At 40.3% G+C, this 27,624-nt stretch overlaps 1 protein-coding gene across 4 annotated transcripts; it reads right to left on the bottom strand.

The window, feature by feature from the left end:
* Positions 1-1,230: 1,230 nt before the first annotated feature.
* rer1 (retention in endoplasmic reticulum sorting receptor 1) lies at positions 1,231-27,321 on the bottom strand. 4 transcript variants are annotated; one of them, XM_084332954.1, is made up of 8 exons: positions 26,552-26,586; positions 22,902-22,987; positions 15,223-15,327; positions 11,029-11,125; positions 9,588-9,666; positions 5,673-5,808; positions 4,005-4,059; positions 1,231-2,014 (listed from the first exon to the last, which is right to left on the bottom strand). In XM_084332954.1, the coding sequence occupies exons 1-8, from the start codon at positions 26,583-26,585 to the stop codon at positions 2,004-2,006; spliced, it is 603 nt and encodes a 200-aa protein (XP_084189080.1). In that variant the 5' UTR covers position 26,586; the 3' UTR covers positions 1,231-2,003. The 4 variants fall into 4 exon arrangements, with proteins under 4 accessions (XP_084189080.1, XP_084189081.1, XP_084189082.1 ...); XM_084332955.1 differs by lacking the exons at positions 1,231-2,014; positions 26,552-26,586 and adding an exon at positions 27,195-27,321 and having other exon boundaries at positions 3,958-4,059; XM_084332956.1 differs by lacking the exons at positions 1,231-2,014; positions 26,552-26,586 and adding an exon at positions 26,597-26,732 and having other exon boundaries at positions 3,958-4,059.
* Positions 27,322-27,624: the final 303 nt, after the last annotated feature.

Genomic DNA, 27,624 nt, shown 5'->3' with positions numbered 1-27,624 from the left:
TCCTATGCGATGTATTGATAATCATTGATTCATTATTTTTCCAACTCTCCATTTGCATGTTTGGTGTAAAATCCAATTGAACACATAACACATAAACTAATGTACAGGGGAACAGTACAGTTCATGGGAAAAGTAATTCTGCCTGTTAAAGGGGAACTATTTTACTATTTCTTTCACTATTTGGGCACTTTTACACAATTCCTGTGAGTCTATGGAACACCTCTGTAATATATATATTTTTTTTATTCATTGTTTTGTATTTCTAATCAAGTCCTCAAAAACAGCATTTTTCTACCTCAAGATCTCGAGCTGTTTTGCAGCCGCAGCTGCAGGGCGGCACCTAAACCACTGCGGAGCGTCGTCTTCGCCTGAACATTAACATGCAGCAGTGACTATATGACATCACATATCGCGCACATTTTCAAACGACTCAGTTCAGTGAGGGTGAATATTGTGAGAGGAGAATTGGAAGAATGCGCCAATATGAGAATTTTGAGACATAGATCATATTAATATAAGTTCACATAGCTAGGAAACAATGCTAAACACTCAAAAAGGCCATTTATAAGATAGTTCCCCTTTAAATAATATTTCTACAGTACATGGTGATGCTACGTTTCTTGCATGTGAGACCCATTGGCATTTGTCTGAATTCTATTTGATAACATGGAAGTCAGACAGCCAGCAACCCTCCAAGTAGGGGTGAATAACATCGACTAAATATTGTGATTATTTTGGCAGATATTACAATTTGCGATATGACTTGGAATATCATTGAAGTTGCATGTTAAATTAAAAATCCACATTTCCTTTTGCACATGGTTTATGGATTCTACAGCAGTACATTGTAGGACTACACTGTACGGTCTATGGTCATCTAATCCCATCTACTTTCTGCCACTGAGAATCTCCCAGGCATGACCAACCTATAGTACTATTATTCTTCCTGGTGACAGCCAGTCTCAGGTGTCAAATCGAAAAAAGCCGACATGCAATTTTTGCAATATATTTCGTTATCACAATCTGAAAGAATGCTATCAATATGAATGCGATGTATTGTTCGTCTCCACCTGTTTTGCTACCAGGACAGGCATCATGTAGGAGACATTGTTCCTCAGAGATCAGGGAGCTAAATAAACCTTCACTCAATTGGAAGAGCAATGTTTTATAAACCCAAGAAAGACCAGCTGACTACTAAGGCATCAGTTAAATAAACAAATATGAGAGGGATTATTTAAAAACGTATGGGTCATACTTTATTGGATGGAAGGGTTAGGGTGCTTCCGCACACCTGGGCACATTTGACAACGTATGACTAAACAGGCAATTAAGATGACAAAATTGATGTATAAACCGATGATCTTGGTCCAGGTTTATTTGAGGGTTTGAATACTTCTTTAAGCTACTCTATAAAGTACTCAAATATGAAGCTGGGACGCTCACATATTGTTTGAAGGGACAGTCTCTTTAATAGCATGTGGAGTGAAAAAATTACATTTAGTTATTAAAATCAAGTTTTGTTTTTAACCGCAGCACAAGAAACCAATAACATGCAATATCTTCCATGAGAAACATATTTAATAAATCAAGATTGTGAATCCAATTATGAAGTTCTGCTTTTCAATTTCAAAATGACATACAATTGATTTTTATTTAACACTTGGAAACATTATGGTTGGAAGAAAAAGAAAAATAATCTCAAAACAATTTCATTTTTTAATATATGTACAAATCCTCAAGACAACCCTTTAAAACATCAACTTTTTACAGGAAAAAAGGCTTTGATCCTTCACTACAGTGGTGATCAAGGTTTAAATAAAAAAAAAAGAGAAAAGAAAAAGAAAAAAAAAGCTTCTCTTGTTAACAAACATACTACTGCACACACTTATCATTGGACTCCCAGCATACTGAAAAATGCCAAAAAATTCAGAGGGGTAGAGAGAATGTGATCGCCACCCCCGTCATCCATTTTGTTATAATAAAAGCTCTCAATCTCAATTTTCTTAGGTTTCCTCTGCAAAAAGAAGAGAAAGAAAACAATATTTTTGCTTGGAATGATTAGATATTCGACCATCAAACTTTGAAGTAAACACAGAATGTGAGGGAGCAAGGCTACACAACAGGCTAGTCTATATAAACGGAATGGACCCTGGGCTTCAAAGCATTGACCCCAATGATGTTTCAAATGTGCCATTGCTTGATTGCCATTACATCAAGTAACATATTTGTACAAATTGGAGCTTTTATTCAGAGAATACTGGCAGCACACTTTGTAGGTATTTTCTGAGTCAAATAAATGCCAGAAATATAATTTCTTTTTATATCTGAGGTACAACTACTTAATTGGCTTGCAATTTCAAGCAGTGTATGTTAAAATTAGGTGCTTTAAATGGCTTTTCCAGGAGTGCTGAATGACGCAGAAGTCCATTTCTGTTCAATTGTGTAAAAGCAGAGGACGAAGACAAGAAGACGAAGACAAGAGGAAGAAGACAAGAGGGTACGCTTAAGGCTACAGGAGACTACGGTAGATGGGGGTGAGGGTTAGTGACACTCAACTTAAATTATGTATTAAATGGTGCTGTGAAAGGGAAAAAAACGAAAGAAGCACATTGTATAAAGCGGTTGATAATCAATCATAATGATAATTTCTACAAAGGTTACGTCATCTAGGATTACACCATGCATTATTATATTTACTAATTTATGGTTTAAATGAGTTACTATATTCGCTAATTTAAGATTCAAATGAGTTATTATATTCACTAATTTAAGGTAACCACCATTTCCGAATTAACTTTGTGTACCAAAGTTGAATATAATTTCATTAATGTTCTGATTAGGTATCCTGTGTGGTGAATGCATATTAAAGTGAAATGGAACTTTTTAATGGGACGCTCTCAAGCCAGTGCAGCAGTACACTTTATTACAAGAGACAAAATTATTCATTCCAACTTGAAAACCTTTCCATTTACTTCAAATTTCATCTAAATGTACTATACTTTCCATAGAACTTCTTACAAATGTGTCACTAGGTTATCATGTCTTAATTAAAAGCTGGTAGATTTATTTTTGCATGGAAGATGGGAGCCCTGTTAGAATCAGTTATTGAAAATCTACAAACGCCTAGTACTGCAGCTCTCCTGAGTGATATCCCTTCCAGGTATCCCTTTTTACTAAGGGGCGAAAAGGCACAAAAAAGGGCCAACCATCGAACAGATGCTGACCAACGCCCGATGAGGCTCGCCGACGCTAACTGAAATTCCCTAACCCCTTAATAAACCCCTTGATCCTTGCAAAGACTATCCGCATCAATGTCAGCATGGATCATCTCATTTAATTTTTTTTATCTTATTTTACCCCCTCAAAAATAAAATATATCACTGACCCTCATCACTTATTCGTTTAGTTTTTTTCAGTGTTGGTATTAATAAATGTTTTTATTTTGTATCTACTTTTTTCTCCTCCTTTGTGATTTCTCCCCATCCCAATTTTACCTCTGGTGCCAATTCTCCCTCCCCTGTCCTGATCGTTGCTTGCATATGCCCCCCACTGGCCAGTTGTAAGGAGGATAGAAGCCTTGCATCACATGTCCCCTCTGATACATGGAGGCAGTCGGTCACATTTTTTCACCTGCCAGCGCGGACTCTCATTTGGCGAGGAGTAACGTGTAGGAGGCTCACACTGCCCCCGCCATTTTCCTGACTTTGCTGTGCAGGCGCCCCAACTGACCTGTAGGAGTCGCTGTTCACAACTACCACACTACCACCCTTCGACTTCCACCCGCTAACTCTGCCAATTGAGTTAGTATGGCGGCCGGCCCAAGCCGGAGGCAACGCAGACAGCCGGATTCGAACCCGGTGTATCTTGCGTTAGTGACGAGCGCAATGTCCGCTGCGCCACCCAGCCGCCACATTAATAAATGTTTTTAATTTCAAATGTGAAAAAAGGGGAAAGGGGGATGTGGGACTTTTTCTAACTAGCAAAGGGTTTCCCTATCTCCTTGCCTTTGTACGTCCTCTTCCCGTGTGTGAAGGGTAGGTATCTGTACTTGATCATATGCTAGAGATGAGAGAGGGAGAGAGAAGAGAAAGGTAGTTAGCATCAGGGAGAAAGAGAAACCAAGTTCCTTCCATTCCTCAACTTTTAACTTATATATATATATATATATAACACTGACAAATTAACTTGCTCTGTCATTCATTCACTCACACTTAGCCACTCTGCCCCAAGTGGGTGGCTTAAACTGGTTTCAGCACTGACATTGTTGTGCTAAATTGGCCACTGCTGTTATAAGAGCTGGCCTGTGTTGTAAATAATATTTGATGATATTTCAGTAGGTTAATAATAGATCCATCATTTCTAGATTTCTGTATGTCACCCCTAATTCTGGTAGATTCCTGCAAAGTGACACCATTTATAAAATGCCTTGATATCCCACAACTACACCCCCCCCCCCCCCCAAAAAAATTATGATATTCCGTGCCATTCCCTGACGTATACAATTTTTAAAGGAACACACCAAGATGATGGAAAATGCGCTTACCGTCTTCTCCAGAGTCAGACAAGATAGATAGATAACAATTTCCTCTCTGTATGTTCAGTAGAAAGCTATCGGGCTGCAAGCCAGACTAGCTTAGTGCAAATGAATGGAAGCGGATACGGACCACTAGCGTAGCTAAAAAAATACGGTAATGATACATTTAAAAAAATATTCTAACCCTAACCAGTAACCTTACGGTCATGCACTTGTCCTAATACACTAACCGACACTGTAGCACTCAACACTTTGATGAACATTGTTACTCAGCTGATAAGAGTTGTGCCCTTCCTGATGACTTGTAGTACAGAACTTGTAAGTTGCTTCGGATAAAAGAGTCAGCTAGGCCTAACAAAAATAATGGTTGGTTTCAGGTTGCCGACCGACCCTGCCGATTTAGGTGCGACCCAATATATTTTATGAGTTTTAAAAAAAAATTATATATTAAAAAAAAAAAAAATCATTTTTTTTTTTTTTTTTTTAGAATAAAGTTTCATAGAAATCTTAGTCAAACATTTAGTATTATGGATATTAAACATGCTGGCAGAGTACATGCATCCATGTTGTTGTGAACATTTTAACCCTTTCACTGCCACACGACAGCCGGTTAACCCTTTCACTGTGACAATACAGAAGGTTAGCCCTTTACTATCACACAACCGACGGCGATGCTCCATCATTAGCATCATTAGCTCCGCATCCGCGGAGCTAATGATGCTAATGATGGAGCATCGCCGTCGGTTGTGTGATAGTAAAGGGCTAACCTTCTGTCGTGTGGCAGTGAAAGGGTTAATTAAATAAAGAAATTCCCTATCCATAGTCGCCGTGGGAAAGAATAAAAAAAAAAAAAAAAAAAAAAATTCCCTACCTACCCATGGCCAACCTGAAACCAACTATTATTTTTGTTAGGCCCTAAATGACTAAATGTAAATGTAATGTTAGCTTAAAACTCCAGGAGAGGTGTTTCAGGCCAACAGCTAGGCTGGCTGGTCTGTATCGGCTTCCATTCACTAAAAGCGGAAATTGGTATCCATCTTCTAGTCCGACTCTGGAGAAGGTGGTAAGTGCATTTCCCATAATGTTCCTTTAAAAATTATACAATATTCCAGAAAAGCACTAATAAGAGTTTCCTTACCTTGATCTGCCTCTTCATTGTGATACAGAACAGCATGATGAAGTACATTACAAGTATGGGCCAGAACACCGGCACGTTGAAGGCTTCAAAGAATGTGCAAATCATGGCGATGACGATACCTTTCGTTGCCGAATGCCTGTCACGTAAAAACACACACAATCAAAAACCAGTTATAAAAACATAAAAAGGCAGAAAGCATTGGGGTTTTAAGGAATTTGATTGAATCTGAATCCAGTATGAAATTTGCTCACCAATTCCAAATCCCTCATAAAATATTTTATTAGGTAATTATTTTGGGGAAAAAAGGAAAAGGTTATTTATATAGATATAATTATCAATAACGGTAATGGTGAATGTACAGAGATTCAGTTATAAGAATAGAGCCGTTTATGTTATCCATCCTGATCTTCTCTTTTCCCTGAAGCATTATGGGATATCACATAAAACAATTAAAAGAACAAAAAATTAAAACATTAAAACATTATTTCCGCCTATTCTAAAATATTGTCTATGGTGTTCCTCGAGGTCTTGGTGTCGTAATGAGGTATTTTGGATCTTGCTTGTTTATCAATTCTCTAGTAATAAAAAATAGTTACATTGATTTTACACCAAACAATGGTATCAAAAAAGAAATTGGTGCAACAACTTATGAGACATAATCGAGCATGGGAATGACCCTCATACACTTCCATCATAATGTTCTACGGCCTTATACACACAAGTTTAAACCGTCCAAATTGTAATGGTCACCTAGCCAAAATACACAATGTTTATCAAAGGGTTAAAAGGACAGGTGCCCATTTAGCAGTAATGAGAAAGTGCTGATGGTCCGTTTTTATGTGTGATATAATTATCCCACATATAATCACAAAAGGGTGACTGAGAATCATCCAGCAATTAACTGACTAGTTGTTAATTGTTAGGGCTGTGCCCCGATCCTACTTCCATTCGATTCAAGATCGATTCAATTAGGCTCGACAGCGCTGGTTTCAGAGGCCAGCACCTGCCATCGTTGTCAAAAGATGTCGTTGGTGAACAGAGTTTCCGTAGCAGTTCAGCAGAAACTAGAGACATCTGCAGGCGCCTGCTAGAAATGACATTATGCAGAAATCTTCACACATCCACTGAAAAAAGGCATAGGTTAAAAGATCCATCTCGGCATTTCATGAATTGATTAGATATGATTCCAATTAAACGATTCAATATAGATTTTTCCAATATTCTTTCCCAGCCCTATTGATTACAATGATATTCTGGAGTTGGTATAAGCCATTGGTCCTAGCTCCCAACTAATAAGGCCCTTTCTTGGATAAGCGGTTTAAAAGGCAGCAGGGTATCAAGGTAAAGACCACAGGTTTTATTCCTATGAGTACATACGGGTGGGGGGGGGGGGGGCACCACAATGTGACACTCTGACCCTTCTGATCAAATGGAAAGTCATACGTCTGTCAGGAGATTAGGAATATGTGTTCTCCACATATCCTCTCAAGACCCATTTCTAATCACACTACATACAGAACATATACATACCAGCCAGTCCTTCATAGGCAAATCCACTTTTCACTCTTCTCGCTTGAATAACTAAGTGGACGTGGGGTTTGCATAACACCCATGCAGGGCGTGAAGTCCTGCTGCACTCTGAAAGTACTAGTGTAAAGTTCTAAAACAAACACTCAGCTGGCCCCATGAGGAAGAAGCTATTGCAGACCCCTGAACCACCTAGTTAACACAATTCTACATACATCTAAAGAATCACTTTTTCACAGTGATCAATTGGTGCCCTAGAAGGGGAGATATTCACTAAATTGACCATACATATGTCAAAAAGGGAGAGGTGCACTTTCACCTTCTCAAACTAATTGAGTTTCCCCTTAAGGTCGCATTCACACCAGAGCCGTTTGGTCCGCTTTAAACGCACCAGAGTTTGTTTCCTCGGATAGTCCGCTTGGTTTGGGGTAGTGTGAAAGCTCATTCAAACTCTGGTGCGGACCAAAAAAGCGAACTCTGGTCCGCCTGAAAACGTAGGTCTCGGTTCGCTTCCAAGTGAACCCTGGTGCGTACTTTTGTGGTGCGAATGCTCATCGGACCAAACGCAAGACCAAATATAGGAAGTGACCCGATAAACTGTGCATCTTGAGTAGAAGGAAACAAAACAAAAACCGCAGCACGCACTGCAAAACAAGCATGCGTGGAACATGTCTCGTGGACAGACGTGGGCGAATGAGGTGGTAAAAGCCCTGATAGAAATATGGTCAGATGAGCTAATTAAACAGCTGCTTGTGGCCACTGACAAAAACAACGAGGTGTACAAATTGTTTAGCGAGAGAATGATGGCAATGAGCTTCAATCGAACAATGTCACACGGTTAAAAAACTGCGTCAGCATTTCAGCAATATGAGAATAATGTGTGTGTGCACTGGGCTGCTCCAGGGAATAATGTGGTGTGTGTATGTGTTCTAGGTGAGGTTAAATGAAGGTAAACCCCTTTCCAAAGCTAGATGGCGTGAAAACCAGGCTGCCACAGGGATGCTGCTTTGTCCAGCCACACAGTACGGCCCAATCACATTCTACCAAATGTTTTGCAATGGGAGTTTCCCTTTAATGTAATTTCCCACGGCCCTTGTTAAAAAATAAATGAGAAAATGCAGATATGGTACAGAAGTGGCTAATGATACAGAAACTGATGGAAGTAGATCAAGGTAAAATAGAGAAGGTACCTGGAGTTACTTTTAGAGGGGTTTTAAATGCCCAGTAGAAACATCTTTTGCAGGCTGTAGCAGCCAGTTTCTAAGCTAGCGTGAAGCCAGTCAAATTAAAGTAGACATGGATAGCACATGTTTGGGATGTCCGATTAGCTAATGTCTACCTCACAATAGCACAACAGGATTAAGAATTTGTAAAATGCTCCTTTAAGTTAAGTTATAATTTATTGACGAGCACCGTACCCTTCCTAACAACTTGGGATCAGTGGGCAGCCACAGACAAGCAGCCGCGGACTGACTCCAGTTGTAATGCTGATACTTTCTCAAAGATAATGCCAGGACTGTGTACCTGCATGGCTGTGGGAGAAAACACGAGTACCCATAGGAAACCCACGCAAACACAGGGTGAACATGCAAACCAGTCCATGCAGTTCAAACCCAGAACCTTCTTGCTGTGAGGAAACAGTACTAACCACTGTGAACCCTGAACCTTCTTGCTGTGAGGAAACAGTACTAACCACTTTGACCCCTGAACCTTCTTGCTGTGAGGAAACAGTACTAACCACTGTGACCCCTGAACCTTCTTGCTGTGAGGCAACAGTACTAACCACTGTGACCCCTGAACCTTCTTGCTGTGAGGAAACAGTACTAACCACTGTGACCCCAGAACCTTCTTGCTGTGAGGAAACAGTACTAACCACTGTGACCCCTGAACCTTCTTGCTGTGAGGCAACAGTAATAACCACTGTGACCCCTGAACCTTCTTGCTGTGAGGAAACAGTACTGACCACTGTGACCCCTGAACCTTCTTGCTGTGAGGCAACAGTACTGACCACTGTGACCCCTGAACCTTCTTGCTGTGAGGCAACAGTACCGACTACTGTGAACCCTGAACCTTCTTGCTCGGTACCGATCACTGTGAACCCTGAACCTTCTTGCTGTGAGGCAACAGTGCTAAATAAACCACTGCACCGCCCCTGTATTCTATACTCGGCAATCGCCAGTCAGTAAGTCACACACAGACACAAATAAACAAATGATAATAATTCAGCCCGGTAGTGGTGGGTTACGGCATATTGCAACCTCCTCTTCCAAATTAACTTGGCATGACTCAACCGGGGACCACAAAGGGAGATGGTTATTTGAAAGAAAGTAAACTGAAATGCACTGTGCGTGATAGTGATGGATGGCCAGATCATTTGGGAGCTCTTACCAGAATTTGAATTCGGGCAATCTCCTGATGAATGGGCGGAACTCCTCGTTCTGCTTGGTAGGGAGGGAAGGGCCTTCATCTGCAGGTGAGTGGAGGCAGGCACGTTGCATATTTAAAGTGGTAGTATTTCCACAACAAACAAATGGTTCAAAATAGATATGAACTGTAAATCAAAATGTATAGTTTGAGGTATTTTTTCCCCACTCTTAGCCGATAAATAATATTAAAAAAAATGTAATATAACTTTTATTCCATTAGTTGTTTTTTCCCCTCCTAATGACGGTTATTCCCTAAAGAATTACAAGCACGTCTCTGGTAAGCACAAAAGAGGTCCCTCTGCATAACTGCATGTGGGAAGCACACGTTCACAGATTTGCTGATTAAAACAAAAGTTTACAAAACTCAACTATCAATTGACTAAGAAGTACAGCCAAAGAGTAAATGAAAGAATTAAAATGTGCTATTGATAATATTTTTATATAGTTAAAAAGAAAATACATACAGATCTTTTAGAAAGGTGCGGAATGAAGAATTAAAAAAAAATGTGCAGGTCCAAAACTAATGTTTACATGTAGCGTGCATGTAGCCTAGGGTTGGGCACCGAGAACCGGTTCTAATAGGAACCGGTTTCTAACTTCCGGTTCTGGAACCGGAAGTAACATATTTGCAAAAAAAAGTTTTACTTTGTTAATTAATACCCTAGTTACAGTACAGCAACCAAATTAAACTGTATCAAGTCAACTGACAAATGTGAATTTTTTAAAATATTTTTGCCAAAAAAGAAAAAAAAAAAAAAACTCCTGCGAAATAAGCTGTGACCTGTACCTCAAAGAATCGGAATCGAGAATAGTTTAGAACAGGAATCGAAATGGAGAATCGGAATTGTTCAAATCCAAACGATGCCCAACCCTAATGTAGCCCCTCCCCACTTCCCATAACTCCACGTGGAATACACATGATTGGATAAATTACATGCTGGTGCTCTAAGTGCGACATCTAGTGGCTGAATGTTACCTATAGCAGCTTTACCTACCGGTAGCCCCCTGACCATGTAGCTCTGTTACACCAATGGATTTGCAAATAGTGCCTGGCTGTGTGTGCTGCTGAGGCTCTCAGAACACAACACTTTAAATGCAGTTATTAATAAACCACAATTTATTTGTCCCATGCTCCAAAAATGTGATTCCATTACATTGTTGGAATATTTGGAATGGGCAATTGCATTGAATGGTTCCATCTTGTGTGTGTACAGTCTAGGCCAGTGTTATTTTGTCCATTAAAAATAAACAAGACATGTTGAACTACTGTTATGCTAGTAGTTTTGTCTATATCAGGATATATTTAGCCCCACTACCCTCCACAATAATCTAATCCAGTGATGTAAACCATCCAAAATGAACTAGTCACAAAAGATGATCAGATTTTATTTGGTCAAACTTGCCTTCGTCAAGCAGTGAAGGATCCACTTTCGGTGATAGAAAAGCGATGAACAGGTTGAGATGGTAGATTCCCAAAGCATACGTTACTATATACCAACCCTGAAAAAGAGAATAGGAAACATCAACACGAGATAAAACGCAACTATTTTACAGAAACTTGTTGAACAAGGTAAGAGAACAACCTCTCTTGAAAGAATTCACACACTTATTTATGTTGCACAGAATAGTCAACTAATCAGATCACATGACGGCGCTGATGGAAAGCGTTGACAAGTCACCTACAATTAGTAGAGTGCAGACCTCTGGGTAGGTGACAGAAACAAGAGTCGCTTGTAAATAGTAAAATACTTGCGCATTATCAATACTTGGTCAGACAACATTATAAACTGTAGATTTAACTTAATGTGAAGGACAGAAAGAAGGCCCTGGAGACTACATGACATGTTACACAATGATGGTGGAGGATTTCAAAAAGAGGCGAGGCTGCAAGCTACATTGATCCATCAATGAACAGATAGACGTCAACGACCGTCTGTCCAACAAATTGATACTTGCCATTGAAAATGAATTAAAAACACAAGTAGACAGACACAGAGGATCAATGTAGCCGCATGACTTTAAAGATCAAAGTAAGCGCTCTACAGCGTTTCCGGTGTCACCGGTAAGTTTACTAATCAAAATCACCACGGCAACCCTCCTGTTCAACTACAGTAATTAGGTCAGAAGATATGCTCATTTGAAAATGGAAAGTTTGGCCTGATGGTGGTGTTAGAGGAAAGGTCATGGGGTCACCAAAATCAACGTATGAATGTGCACAGGGATAATTTGAACTGGATACAAGAGCCTTGGTAAAATACACCACTTGGCCAAGCCAAAAAACTGGTAGGTAATTCCAGTGCTTCATATCCTGCCTTACTCTCTCAAGCAAGGGAACAACATTAGCTTTGTACATTTGTTGGAATTTGAGGGTGTGACGGCCCTCTCGGTCCATCAGTCCTCCCCGTTTGACTAGAACTCCCTGTTTGTCTAGTAGTTGCTGTGTCCCGTGTCGTAGGAGCCAGTTTGAGCTCCACCCTTGATTAGCTGTACTTGTGGGGGAGAAGGTATAAAGACCTACTTGTAACAGACTGGGGCCTCTTCCACTCTCCAACCAGCTGGTGTCAGGGCACCACTTGCACACCATACCGGTTTCATTGCATCCACACATGCATACAGTCCCTGATTACTGATTTTACACCCCCATTTCTGGATTCTTTCATTTAGTTAATACACTTTTGCTACCGTGTGGGGTTCTTTGTTGTGGCCTAACCAAGCCAGGCATAAATAACCACACACATACCGGTATATATATATATATATATATATTAGGGTGGTCCTTCATCAGGGGTACATTTTCGAATTAATTTATTTTAAGCTCCAACCACCGGAATTTGTTATAGTAGTGAACCCCTGTGGTGAATTTTTTCCTCAATCTGACATTTACCCCTCCCTCATCAACCTCGAGGATCCCAGAGTAGGGTGGCCATACTTTTGTGCCAACATGAATTTGAAGGACATCTTAACATGAGGGGTGTCTAAGATATGTTTTTCTTAACTCATTCAGAGCCACGCCCCTTTGACCATATTAGGGCTAGCGTGCCAATAAGGAAGTCAATGAGAGGACGGGGAAATTTGCGAACGCTTAAACTATATCTTAAATTATGGCTATGGGTCTAAAACACCCCTCGCTTATCAATGACTTGCTTGCAGTCAACATGTACGAAAGGGATTGTTTTTTCATTGGTACCGTTTTGAATAAGAAATTCCGCGATAATCGCCCTTTACTGGAATACACAAAATGTCATTTTCCGGCTGATTTATGAATAGTTTTCAAATAAATGCTAGATTATCGATAGTATGTGTACTTATGCACGCTAGAGAAGCGGGCTGAAAAATCGATTATCCATGCCGTGGTCAGCGCTAACGTTACGCACACACACGCTGCAATGGCGGAGAAAAAAAAACATCTGATTAACCCAAGACTGGTAAAATAGAGTCCTTACTTCACATCAGATGTTCTGCAAAAAGATTTATCCAATTCCTGATCGCCATTCCAAATATTGATCGCGTTTATTGATCCAACGTTATAGCACCAAAACGCCTGAATACTTTTACCAATGGATTTCCAGTTCCACGTTCTGCGCTGATTGGCCACTGACATTTCTGGTCGCGCCAATCGTGTGACGGCAAGTTCTGCCACTGGTTAAGCTTAGGCACTCTTTCGAAGTTGGTTAACCCTTTGATCGCCGGGGTTAAATTCATAATTTACCATCCCTCGCCAGCCCTATTTAACATGGAGAAGTTCCCCTTCTTTGCAGGGCTATAACTTTTTAAATTGTATTGCTAAATTGACATTACCATGGCCCATTCAAAGTCCTATATCTATTGTTCAGGGTGTAGCAACATTATACTTTTTCATTCACATAGTCATACTAAAATACGGTCTAAAGTATAAGTATGTTTTTATCGTTTTCTGCAGATTTCTCCAGAACGTGATTTATAGCCCTAAATGCATTATATTGATGATTGTATACAGTTTTCTAGCAATCGGCGCGAGATAAATTTCAACTGCACGTACTTCTAGAAGTTACTACGTATGATCTGATGTTGACCGGATGGGCGGGGGGTCGCTTATAATTCCGTGGGCAACGTTATATCATTCATCTAGTGTGGGTGATATGATCATTAGAGCAGTTAGTATAGAAGACATTACAAAATAACGCTGAAACTCACCGTAGCTTCCTCTCGCAGTTGGGAGATGAGCGTGGAACAGAATTTTTTCTATTATGGGATGTCAAAATACCCGATCCATTTCCAGGTTGTATAATAGTATATACGTCCAAATCATGTTGTTTATCGAGTTATTGGCAACGGATCGCTATCCATTGTGTCGAGATAGAGTCCCGGGACCTATAGCGAGTGATCGGACCAAATTGAAATGAGCACCAGCTTCCACTTCCTGTTTCTTCCCTGGGCGATCAGGCCGATCGGCCACCAGATGGCGCTCTTGAACCGTTAGAGCGTTGATAGGGGCTCACCAGTACATCTCATGTCTCCGGGGGAGAAATATGATTTCGATCACAGATTTTAGAAATATTGATATCAAAGACGCTGTCCAGCGTCAACGGCAGAATGAGCATGGCGGGGAATGACGCTGAACAGCGTCAACGGCGATTAAAGGGTTAAGGTTAGTTTGTCTTAGAGCAGGGCGATAGAACACCAGCCCTGATTCCAAACTCTAACCGTAACCAACTTCGAAAGAGTCGCCTAAGCTTAACCAGTGATAAACTAGGCGTTAGGTTGTTTGCAGGCTGTTCGAGGCGGAAATGGGCACGTCACGCAATTGGGCGCACATGTCACATGATCAGAAACATCAGTGGCCAATCAAATTGCACCAGAAACGTCAGTGGCCAATCAGATCGCAGAACGCGGAACTGGAAATCCGTTGGTAAAAGAATAGACTCCACCAAAACACATAGTCGACACTGCTCCGAGCCTCCCCAGTGAATGTGTAACAGCTACTGCTTGCCCGAGAAGGGAAACCCCGGGACCGGAATTTCTTTCTGATGCAGTCGCACCCAATCCAATCCAATGATGTGCAATACTATCCGGGAGACGATAGGTGGCGGTATTTGCCCTTTGAGCTCAGACCCATTCCCAATGATAACGTCAGGCTGGATGGATGAACATTTTTCTCGGGTTCTCTCTGGTCTTGGCATTCAACGCATGGCGAGTTAACCCGACTAATCTCGTGGTTTGCACTGAATGGGTTAATGGGAAATTAATTAAGGAAAATTAATCATTTTGGGGATAGGATAACTCTAACCCACATCATTTTGGTCGATTTTTTTTTTATTGTTTAACCCCATGAATCTGAAGGAAATCCTAACATGCAAGGGGTCTAAATGATGTGTTTTTAATGGTGAATAAAAATAAATGTTTAGGATAAGATAACTAACCTACATAATTTTGTGTTTCTAAATTGCCAAATTTACACATTTGTTGCTGTCCAATAATGAGTCCAAGCAAGACATGGAACTTTCAAGCAAAGTTCAAGAAGTCAGGAGATCAAGATTTAGATAAAACTTGTGCATTACAAATACAATTTAAAGTTCACTTGTTAATAACTTTGATGGGTAAGTAGCATGGTGACTTACCTGTAATATGTACACTCTGATCATGTAGATGAGGATAAGTAGCATAGTGACTGCCCATCGCACTGCATAGAATGGTGTCGACCTGTCCAGCCATGACTGATAGATCTGTGAGAGCAACAACAGGAGGGAACCATATCCAATCATCAGTGGAGGAAAGCAACTTTGAACATTCAACATCATAAGTGTTGCATCACAGGAGCTCTGAAACATCTTCAGAGTTATCCATAACAGTTGTGACTTTACTTTACTATTTGATAATTTCCTGGTTGTAAGACATAAGACATGCAAGTTAGAGAGAGATGCAAGTTACAAGTTCACTTTATTTAAACATATATTTTTGGAATAAACATTAGTGCATTGCTATAACCTTGCTAACTTACTTTTGTTGTACTCTGGTTAGATACCAACTTACTTTTGTTGTACTCTGTACTTGTACAATGACAGTAAATACTAGACTAATATATTTGCGTCAGGATGGTAAAGCAATAGCATCTGCAATGAATTTCCTAAGTGAGAAGGAATCTACACAAGTTTGAAAAACCTATTTCACAATGAAGACAGTTGAAACAAGACAATTGAACATAACCTTTTATTCACTTAAGCCTATGGTGAAATTGTAATAAAGACCAAAAATGATCAAATATCACTGCATACTACAAACAGTTTATTATATATTTTAGAAAAATTAAGTCAATAAATTCCATGGTTCATACATTTATTTCCTAATCAAATTCCATGACTGCATCATCTGGGAAAAGGTTACAAGTATCAAAAAATGCAGTCCAATGTGACATTCATCCACCAAGAAATTAAATGTTGGTGCTGCTTATAGGTGATCCACAGGTCTATAGCACATCTCGAGTTTCAATACACAGGACTAGTACACAACTGCTTCAGAAGATGATGGTCATGGTCAACTGATGGTTGTTTGCAGTCCAATAGCCCACCTGTAATGAAGTGATGATGCAATTGCATAATATAGTTACCAGGGGTGTAAAGTACTTGAGTAATTGTACTTTGTTACAACACTTAAGTACTGTTTTGGGGGATTTGTACTTTACTCGAGTATTATTAGGTTTGTATACTTTGTACTTTTACTCCATTACATTTCAGAGAAAAAAAACATACTTTTTACTCCTTACATTTAAAATGCAGACCTACAAAGTACAAAGTACAAATCTTGCAGGTCCAACCATTTTAATGAGTATTTTCACATACCTTCAAGCAACTGAAGTATTGGTATTAAATTCCTCAGTCTAAAGTAGGGATGTCCGATATTATCGGCCGACAGATATTATCGGCCGATATCGGCAGTAAAATGTGATATCGGAAAATATCGGTATCGGTTTAAAAAAAATAAAAAACAATAACAATATTTGTTATATATATATCCAGTGAAATTATTAGTTACCTGAAATTAATCCGTTTTTTGGACAGGGAAACCCTGCATATATCGGTATCGTTGATATCGGTTGATATCGGTATCGGAAATTAAGAGTTGAACAATATCGGAATATCGGTATCGGTAAAAAAGCCAATATCGAGCATCCCTAGTCTAAAGAGATGACCTTGGCAAGCCTGGCAAGCCTTCTAGTGATCCATTGTTAAAGCGCCTCAGAGTGAATCTCTTCCAGTAATGAAGAACACTCTTATCTCAGTTTTTGGATGAATCCCACTCATGAGAAACAACTAATATGTGATTCTTCTTGCAGGGAGTGCACTCCTATCACAGATAGCTGATAAATGACATTTTTAAATGTAGCGTAATACTAAAACAAACTAAAAGCTCAAGGACTCTTATAGGAGCCAAAGCACTCATACCTTATTTCTATTGGCTTAGTTGCCTACACTGTTAAAGTCTACATTTCAGAATACAATGGGGCTTAGCTGTATATTTAGGTTATTGTATTATTATATGAATGTTTATATGTTTATTTTTATAACCTTACATTGAAACGGCATTAGGAATATTAATTGGATTTAGATAAAGTAATTGAACAGTCTTATTTGTCATAGGGCCTAACAAAAATAATGGTTTGGTTCCGGTTGCCGACCGACCCTGCCGATTTAGGTGTGACCCAATTTATTTTATGAGTTTAAAAATAAAAAATAAAGATTAAAAAAAAAAAAATCTTTTCTTTTTTTTTTTACAATAAAGTTTCATAAAAATCTTAGTCAAACCTTTAGTATTATGGATTTTAAACATGCTGGCAGAGTACATGCATCCATGTTGTTGTGAACATTTTAATTAGATAAAGAAATTCCCTATCCATAGTCGCCGTGGGAAAAAATTAAATAAAATAATCCAGGGAAAGACACCGAGCGTCAACTTGAGAGCAAGGTAGATAGATACAGGAGAATATTCAAGAGCGAGAAGTTCAGCACAATCTCCAGCCCCTTCCACACGATACACGGTCTGAAGCCTCGACAGGGGCAGAGAGAAACAACAAGTGAATAAATAGTCAAAACCCCAAACATTCCAATGCGTCAATTAGTGACAGGTAATTGACAGCTCGTCACAGCAACCAGTGGTGACAGAACAAAGGGTGACACATCAGGAATAGGGCGTATAGTCCAAGTAGGGGTCCTGGGGGGGAGGGGGAAAGAGCGAGCAAGAGCCCATGTATTGTATTTATTATTTGTATGTCTTTTAATCTACTTTAATTCTGATTTAATTACTGGACTGTCATTATTGTTATTATTATTTCTGTTATTGTCCTGTGATTTATCGTTGATTATTACTGTTACTGTATAGTTTGTCTTGTTTCATGTTAAAAAAAGGGAAAATAAAAAATATTTGTTAAAAAAAAAAGGGGAATAGGGCGTGACCAACAGTGAGTGCAGATACCAACCACCAGGTGAAATAACTCCAGAATGACAGTGGGGTTCCTAAGACAAGAACCCCGAACGTTACATACTCCAGTATTCTGCCTTTAATATTGTGATATTATTCAGGATAATCCAGTATGCTGTGGTTAATATTGTGATATTATTCAGGATACACCATTCTGTTTTTAATATTGTCATATTATTCAGGATACTACAGTATTCGGTCTTTAATATTGTGATATTATTCATGCTGTGATGTGAATGCCGTCCATGTTAGTTTACCTTCAATGGAGAAGTGCATTAAATAATTTTAATGCAAAAAAAAGTGTCCTCTGTTCTTTCATTTCAGCATTGTCTATCGCAGAACACATTCCATTGTGGGCAGAGTGTGCTTGGTTTCATTCCAGCCTTGCCTAAACACCAGCTGATGATTTCACTAATTGGCTCACCTCTTCAACTAACTCACCTGGTGCAATGTATAGTTAAAATGAAAACTTGGCCGATGATGGAATCCTTTTTAGTACTTAAGTACATTTAAAAGTAGGACTTTTTGACTTTTACTCAAGTGTGTTTTTAGCCAGATACTCTGACTTTTACTTGAGTCAGATTTTGAGACAGTACCCATACTTTCACTTAAGTATAATTTCTGGGTACTTTTTACACCCCTGATAGTTACTTAGTGATATAATCCCAGTTCAGCCTGGAAACACACATTTAGCCATTGGATGCTAGCCCAGATTGCTTTGCTAGCTCTGTTGCCTATACTCAATTTATACCTACCAACAGCCTTACACTGTAATCATAACTACCTACCTCAAACTAGTCTACCCATATAACTCTGTATGATAGCATGTACAATAATGCTGTATATATATTTATCCACATCCGTCTTACTATAATTATATATTGTAATTTTTACAGTATATACTTACTATATCTGTATATATCCCTTACCTACTCTTACTAGTTATACCGCTGGCCAGTATGACTACTACTACTACCATTTTATACCTGCGACACTGTTGTACATACATCTGATTAGCATTATTATTACTCAGTAGTAGTCATCTATATATACACTCTAGTTTAATCACACATTGCTATTGTACTTTACTGTTACTTTTGCACTCTGGTTAGATGACAACTTATTTGTTGTTGTTGCTGTATGATGACAATACATGTGAATAGAATAGAAACACTTTTATTATCCCGAGGGAAATTTGACACTGCAAATTGCTCAACATTAAACATTTAGACAGAACAGGTCACGAATAAGAATAACAAAACAAATCAAATTGCCTAAGATAAGAGTAGAATAAAATAGAATAAAAATGGAATAAAATATACAGTAAATAAATACAGTAAAAATATACTGAGGTCTACAGTAGGTGTAGTATTGCACAGTGCCGTTTCAAAAGTAAGAGTCCAGGAAGATGGTAAGTGTCACTCTGTGCTCAGTGATGCACTTGGCAAAGAGTTGTTGACAGAGCAAACAAAATAACAATGATTTGCTAAATACTATTACCATTTATTACTAAATAGTTGTTTAATTAAACAAATTAAGTTATTTTATTAAATCAAAGATGGATAAACAAAGGGGTAACGTTACCATTAGCTGTGAACATGGTCTATTAGCAGACACCATTTAGATGTATTAGCTAGGGCTGGGCGATAAAACGATAACGATAACTATCGCGATAAACTATTTCCTCGAAATAAACATGAAACGTGGATATGAGCACACGCACTGACAACCAATCAGTGAAGGAGATGGCCGAGAGCGAAGGAGACCCGGAAGGAGACCCAGAGGTAGGACTCACTCAACAACAAGGCTTGCTAGGCTAATTAGCTTGCACTGCGTTGTTTTATATATTTACGTGCCGAGTATGTGTGTGGCGTGAATTCTGAGGCCACGTTTATAGTAGTGTGGGGTATACAGTGGACGTAGTTTCAATATATTGTGGCGGAGGAGAGTATTTTAGTGTCATATTTAGCACATTGTCATGGAATACACCGCTTAGAAGCAACAGGCTGGCTAGGATAACTAGCTTGCACGGCGATGTTTTATATATTTACGTGCAGAGTATGTGTGTGGCGTGAATTCTGAGGCCACGTTTATAGTAGTGTGGGGTATACAGTGGACGTCGTTTCAATATATTGTGGCGGAAGAGAGTATTTTAGTGTCATATTTATTACATTGTCATGAGATATTCCGCTTGTCGGCTAACTGCTAACGTGCGCGGACTGATGACGACATCAACTCGACTCGAGACATTCGCTTAGAAACAACAGGCTGGCTAGGATAACTAGCTTGCACGGCAATGTTTTATATATTTACGTGCAGAATATGTGTGTGGCGTGAATTCTGAGGCCACGTTTATAGTAGTGTGGGGTATACAGTGGACGTCGTTTCAATATATTGTGGCGGAAGAGAGTATTTTAGTGTCATATTTATTACATTGTCATGAGATATTCCGCTTGTCGGCTAACTGCTAACGTGCACGGACTGATGACGACATCAACTCGACTCGAGATATTCGCAGCAGCATAAGAAGTTAATTAAACTTGACAGACATATCGACGATAATTATCGATATCGAATTATATGAAAATTATTTTATAATTTTATCGCGATAACGTTTTTAGTCATATCGCCCAGCCCTAGTATTAGCTGTATATTCTATATAGCTAAACAACTTACCAGACTATTCAGCCTGGCTTCTCCTCCTCTGCGTTCATCGTTACGGCAGGCTGTTTCGAATTCCAAATGTACATTAGATCAGAGCCATGTTGCCCTTCAACATCTTTCTCTTCCCTCTATCATGGTTGGATCCAGGCACCATAAAATGAGATGCCATGTTTCTTGTCGATAAATACAAATTAAGCTATGTTGTTATTTTTCCTATGTTAGAATGTTGAGAGGCATTTCTGACTTTTACACAGGCAAATACAATGCCCTCCTCCACCTGCTCGCTAGACGAGGTTTGCAATGAGCTTGCGTGCAATGCATCCTGGGATGTGTAGTCTCTGCCGGCACAGACATACGCAGATTTGCGAGCAGGCAAATGGAGATTTCTCTGTCAATTAAGCATGCACTGAGGAATTTATTGCTTCAATGGACTACATTTACCATCAACACTGATTGGACATCTTTAAAAAAACATTTCCCACAGCGAATCACTTACTTACATCAATATTGTGCAGTCAGAACTGTCTCATTAGGTTATGTATTTAAAGTTCGCCCAAATCTTGTTTTCAGCAGATCTTTGTTACAACAAGATTGTATAAGCTAATCAGTGTTTTTGGGTTTATATGTGAAGTAACGTTATATCCAATGTTCGCCATTTGGCCAAACTGGAATGCAGCCAAGCTTTCTCACCAATGTACACACCACTGTCCTTATCTGGGGGAGGACAGAAGCTGCCAGTCAACCTGGTCTTGAAATACCAATGAATTAAGAAAAGATTCCCAGAAAATGTCTTAGTTACATGAATATCATGCTGTCAGAACAGTCTCATACGAGTAGTATTTAATCTTTTGGTTTTAAGTTTGCTATTGGCTATTTTAGAGCTCTCATCTTGATATCAACCAGGAAATGCTTAGTTCTAAGTTTATCTCTAGTGTGATCTATGAAGCACCGCCCAGCCACTGTCCCGTCTCCACTCTCCAGGGAGAGAAGGCAGAAGCAGGGTGGGCTAATATCACTTCAGTGTATCTATTGTTGGTGTGAACAGAATAAAAGCCCTGAAGGTATGTAGTTCTCAGGGAGCTCCCCAAAACTAAGACTATCCTACCTTTTCAGGTCTAATTTGCAGCAAAAAAAAACATGCGTTGTGTATTTATATACCATATTGTCCCAAATATACATATCGCCATCTAACAAAACTTTCTGCAAGTGCAGACTATTTATAACTGCACATCATGTGCTAGTGCTATACCCCAATTCTTCCATAGGATGAGATGTGACATGACGTAGTGACATCTCCTCCATTTGACCTCCTTGGCTGGTGTGCAACCGTAACATTTGACCTCCTTGGCTGGTGTGCAACCGTAACATTTGCCCTCCTCAGCCGGTGTGTAACACTAACATTTTGTTGCATCTTAAGAGACAGCCTAGTCCTCTGAGGCAGACCAGTTACCCTGTGAGGCAGACCAGTATGGCAGACCAGTATCCCTGTGAGGCAGACCAGTTACCCTGTGAGGCAGACCAGTTACCCTGTGAGGCAGACCAGTTACCCTGTGAGGCAGACCAGTTACCCTGTGAGGCAGACCAGTTACCCTGTGAGGCAGACCAGTTACCCTGTGAGGCAGACCAGTTACCCTGTGAGGCAGACCAGTTACCCTGTGAGGCAGACCAGTATCCCTGAGGCAGCCAGTTACCCTGTGAGGCAGACCAGTATCCCTGAGGCAGCCAGTTACCCTGTGAGGCAGACCAGTTACCCTGTGAGGCAGACCAGTTACCTGTGAGGCAGACCAGTTACCTGTGAGGCAGACCAGTTACCCTGTGAGGCAGACCAGTTAGGCAGACCAGTTACCCTGTGAGGCAGACCAGTTACCCTGTGAGGCAGACCAGTTACCCTGTGAGGCAGACCAGTTACCCTGTGAGGCAGACCAGTTACCCTGTGAGGCAGACCAGTTACCCTGTGAGGCAGACCAGTTACCCTGTGAGGCAGACCAGTTACCCTGTGAGGCAGACCAGTTACCCTGTGAGGCAGACCAGTTACCCTGTGAGGCAGACCAGTTACCCTGTGAGGCAGACCAGTTACCCTGTGAGGCAGACCAGTTACCCTGTGAGGCAGACCAGTTACCCTGTGAGGCAGACCAGTTACCCTGTGAGGCAGACCAGTTACCTGTCCGAGTCGTGTGAAAAAGCTAGCGATTGTAGATGGTTTCCCATGGATCGATTCCCCAGCACTGTCCCCTTCTGACATTCTGTCTGTGAAGAGAAAGACACAGAATATAGTTCCATTAGCAGTGCGTCTCTAATACAAGTTAGAAAGACCAGTATCATGACAACAACTAGTACAGTCAGTGACAATAAAGTTTAATTGAAATTAAATGAATTGAACACAGGCGGTAAGGCCTAAAAAAATGGTTTGGTTCCTGTTGCCGACCGACCCTGCCGTTAGGTGCAGCAACCCTAATTATTTTATGAGTAAATTTTTGCAATAAAGTTTAGTTAAATCTTAGTCAAAAAGTGCTGTCCATGTCAATAATATATAAAAAGCAAGTATTTCACAAACAAAGAAATTCCCTATCCATAGTCGCAGTGGAAAAAATTAAAAATTAAATAAAATAAATTCCCTACCTACCCATGGCCTTAACTGACAACCAACAGGAACCAAACCATTTTTTCTTTTAGGCCTAATGGTGGGATGATACCAGTAACTCACCATACTGTGCTGTGAGCCTGTGACCATATTTGGCCCTTGATAACGATAATAAGGGTGGGATGATACCAGTAACTCACCATACTGTGCTGTGAGCCTGTGACCATATTTGGCCCTTGATAACGATAATATCATGATACACAATAAGACAGAAGCTACTAACTAGGCCTGCCGCGATAAGCAATAAATCGATGATTGCTGCGATAATTAAAATGAATGCAATGATTTTGACGGGTGCGATTAATTGCTATTTGCGCGTTTGTTTTAATGAGGCGGAACCAGTGCCGCTTGTCAGTCACTGTCCGTGTTGGAAGGCGGGCCGCTGACGTTACTAGAGTACAGCACGGGAGCTCCGTGGGGCAATGCCACAGCTTAACTACATTTCTCAATAGTGTTGCTCCTTTTAACCAAGTAGCATTATTTGTAGTGTAACGTTAGCTATTTTTAGACCCAAGTAGTTACTCGCTACTGCCCGGAGAAACTGGACTGCTAAATAAAGATGAAAGATAGAGCTTTGATTCTCATTCCATGCTAACAAGTTAACAACATTAGCTAAATACCTAACAAACGAAATACAACGTATAGCATAGCTACAAGTACAACACAGAATAACGTTAATACAATTACATGCATCATTGTTTACAATGAACGGGTGGGGCTAGTCAAAGGACTGGACACGGGGACAAGTTAAACATGAATTAATTTATTATAACACTCCGGTAGTTTCGAGTCGTGCTGCAGTGCTTACGCACCACAGCTATTCTATTACTGCTTTGACGCTTCCTCCTCATCGTTGATTGCCTGTAGTAGCTGCATCTAACGTTAGTAGCTAACGTTAAAACTAACCTAACGTTAGTTGTTCACCAACAATCTCAACATTTGTTATTAGCTCAAAAACAACCGGACGAGACAAGTTGTCGGCTCATATGTTCTGCTTAGGATAATCACAACAATACTTCCGGTCCGGTCGGTGGGCTTCAAAATAAAAGTCTAAAACCGGAAAAGACGGAGCGGTGGGCTTCAAAATAAAAGTTTTGGGAAATAAATTTCTCAAAAAGAATTCTCTAACCGGTCGCAATAATATCGCTTATCGCGATATTTTCGGGGGCAATTAATCGCCCAGCAAAATGTGTTATCGTGGCAGGCCTACTACTAACCCTACTACCCTCAGTACACAATCAAATAGAAGCTACAAACAAACAACCCTAATATCCTCTGTACTTACACAATCAGACAGATGCTACCAACTAACCTTACTACCCCCAGTACATACACAATCAGACAGATGCTACCAACTAACCCTACTACCCCCAGTACATACACAATCAGACAGATGCTACCAACTAACCCTACTACCCCCAGTACATACACAATCAGAGAGAAGCTATTAACTAACCCTACTACCCCCAGTACATACACAATCAGACAGAAGCTATTAACTAACCCTACTACCCCCAGTACATACACAATCAGAGAGAAGCTATTAACTAACCCTACTACCCCCAGTACATACACAATCAGACAGATGCTATTAACTAACCCTACTACCCCCAGTACATACACAATCAGACAGAAGCTATTAACCCAGCTAGCCTATCTTAAAACTCAGGGAGGTGTTTTTGGACAACAGCTAGGCTAGCTGATACGTATCGGTTTACATTCATTTGTGCTAAGCTAGGTTAGCTTGCAGCCAGATCGCTTTCTACTGACAGCACAGAGAGGAAATTGGTATCCATCTTCTTGTATGATTCTGGAGAAGACAGTAAGCGCATTTACCATAATGTTGCCGTGTTCCTTTAAATAAAGTATGCGAGTTAAAGGTACAGTTGGGATTTTTTTTTACATTAAGTTGTATGCAACCCTTGCCAGTAGTGTAGCAAATGCAAAGCTATTAGCTTACACACAGAGCGAGCCCTGTGGACATAGTTCTGGCTAGATTCTGAAAGAACAGGCAGCACACAGCTGAAACAGGGTCTTGAAACAAAAACGTTTTAATCCACACCAGGCAAAGGGTTAGCCACATCCAAAAAAAAAAGAAAAAAAAACCTTGGTCCTCCAGAATTGTGAAACGGCTGACAGGCCGCGTTACCTGTGAAAAGGTGCAGCAAGCGTGTAGTAATACAAAGGCTTTCCAAGAAACAAAATAGTGCCAAGTGATAGCAGAATCTGAAGTGCTGGAGGACGATGACTTCTGTGATGGAAATTCAGGTAACCATTTGCCTGCATGTTGTGGTGTGGAATTAAAATGTAATGTAAAACCTTTTGGTTTCAAGACCCTGTTTGCTTTCGGTTCACTTTGAAGTTGGAACCCAGCCAGAACGCCAACCACCAGTAAGTTAATAATAGCTTTGCATCCACTACACTACTAGCAAGTGTTTCATACAACTTAATGTCCAAAAACCCAAACTATCCCATTGTGAGTCACACCTTGTATTGCCATTTTTGGGAGTAAAGTATATAAATCCCATTAACTTCCTGAAAGTAACCATGCTAAGCTTACTCAATAAACTCAGTAGACATGCTGTGATTTTAAAACTAAGGAGTACCCGGCAAGAATGCTACTCAACCATCAAAAATGTTAAGAATACCTCCTTCATAATGAAAGAAGCTACTGTGGTGGTTCAGACACAAATGACTGAATAATACCTGACCCTTTGATGGCCAATGGGAAAAATGCCAAATTAACAAGGGATCGAGGCCCAGCTCGTGTATATGATTGAAATCAATCAAACCAACTCCAGGGAGACACTCATGTTATAAAACCAATCGGCTTGCGTTTTATACTGAAACCTCAATAATAATAAGATGATGTTTTATACTCTGCGTTCTAGGACTTCCTTGTTAGTTGGAGCCAAATCACTGATTGGCGTTAAGTTTAACTAACGTTAGATAGGTGTGTTGTAGAACTTAAGATTGTGTGATGCAGACATTTTATTTAGCACGATTCGGCGATAACTCGGTTGCTATAGATTATATATAGTAAAACATTTAAAAGGTCAGCTAGTTTCTGTTCGGTTAGCCATGGATAGTTCTCCGTGGTTCATATAGGTCGCTGCTATCGTTAGCTAACCTAGCAAGTAGCGAATGTAGTAGCAACGACTCAAACTCACCCAGATAACGTTCAAGTTTACCTCCATTGCACATTTATAACTCACCGCGGTCGTTGCTCGCATTATCTGTGCACACTTGTAACTGCAATATAAAATGTTATGCCAAGAGACACGAACATTAACCGACAGTTGTTAGCTCGAGAAATGGGTTAGCATAGGCAAGTAGCCACCTAAATATAATTTGGCCCCTCCCCCCCCCCAAATAACCCCCAGGTGATCTGGGTTGTGTAGTTTTAACGCGGCTGCGATTCACAAGCACTGGGCCTAGAGGTCGAACAATATGCACTACATTTCCCACACGTCGAGCTCGCGGTCTCTTACGGCCGGAAACAACGGGTCTGTAGTCCCACCAGCTCGTTCTGCTCGTTGCGAAACACGTATATCAATGACCAAATAAACTACAAGCACCGGCATGAACTTCGTAAAGTTGACAACTCACATCCGGAGATGCGGCACTTTGCTAGCAATGTACTCTCATACCCAGCTAGCTTAACTGCTACCACACTGTCCGATAACAGACACACGGTTGTCTATGTGAGCATAGTAACGCCGCCGTTTCACGATTCGTCTCCTGGCTTCACCGGCTACGTGAGCCTCGTGTTTGTTTTAACATTGACAGTGTTCAATGACAGAATTGTCTTACCTCCTGCGGCCGCTGTGTCACTCCTCTCTACCTAGCTAGCTAACTAGCTACCTCTCTCTGCAGGCTGCTGTGAACACGTCAGTATTTCCCCATTTCCGCGAAGACTCGGAAATACGGCAAGCAGGAGGCAGGAGCTCCGACACCGATGCCCCCCCTCACCACATACACACGTACGTACACTACACACGTACAGTGGCGGACTCAGGCTGTTTGAAGGGCAGGGGCGAAAAGAAAAAAAGGGCACCTACTGCACAACATGGGACCCCATCAGTGAGCAAAAAGTTATAATGCGTCATGTATGGTGAAATAGTCTTCATCCTTGATTAAGATTAACATTAGAATAACATAGACAATCCAGATGAATAGTATAACCACACCTCTATGATAAAAACACACAGGGAACAATACACCTTTCAAATGTTTATTTCAC

This window comes from Notolepis coatsorum, assembly GCF_963971535.1.
Source record: "Notolepis coatsorum genome assembly, chromosome: 17".
Classification (NCBI taxonomy): Eukaryota; Metazoa; Chordata; class Actinopteri; order Aulopiformes; family Paralepididae; genus Notolepis; species Notolepis coatsorum.
The sequence above is the reverse complement of the archived record's forward strand: the minus strand, read 5'-3'. Positions and strand labels throughout refer to the sequence as shown.

Bases quoted from the DNA above. Each gene is read 5' to 3' on its own strand.
- rer1 (XM_084332953.1), bottom strand. From the start codon at position 26,585: ATGTGCAATGGAGGTAAACTTGAACGTTATCTGG. The intron at 15,328-22,901 runs GTAACTGGTCTG...TTGCTCTCACAG, and splicing joins TTTTCACACGACTCGGACAG to ATCTATCAGTCATGGCTGGA. The intron at 11,126-15,222 runs GTAAGTCACCAT...TCTCTTTTTCAG, and splicing joins TCAGAGTGTACATATTACAG to GGTTGGTATATAGTAACGTA.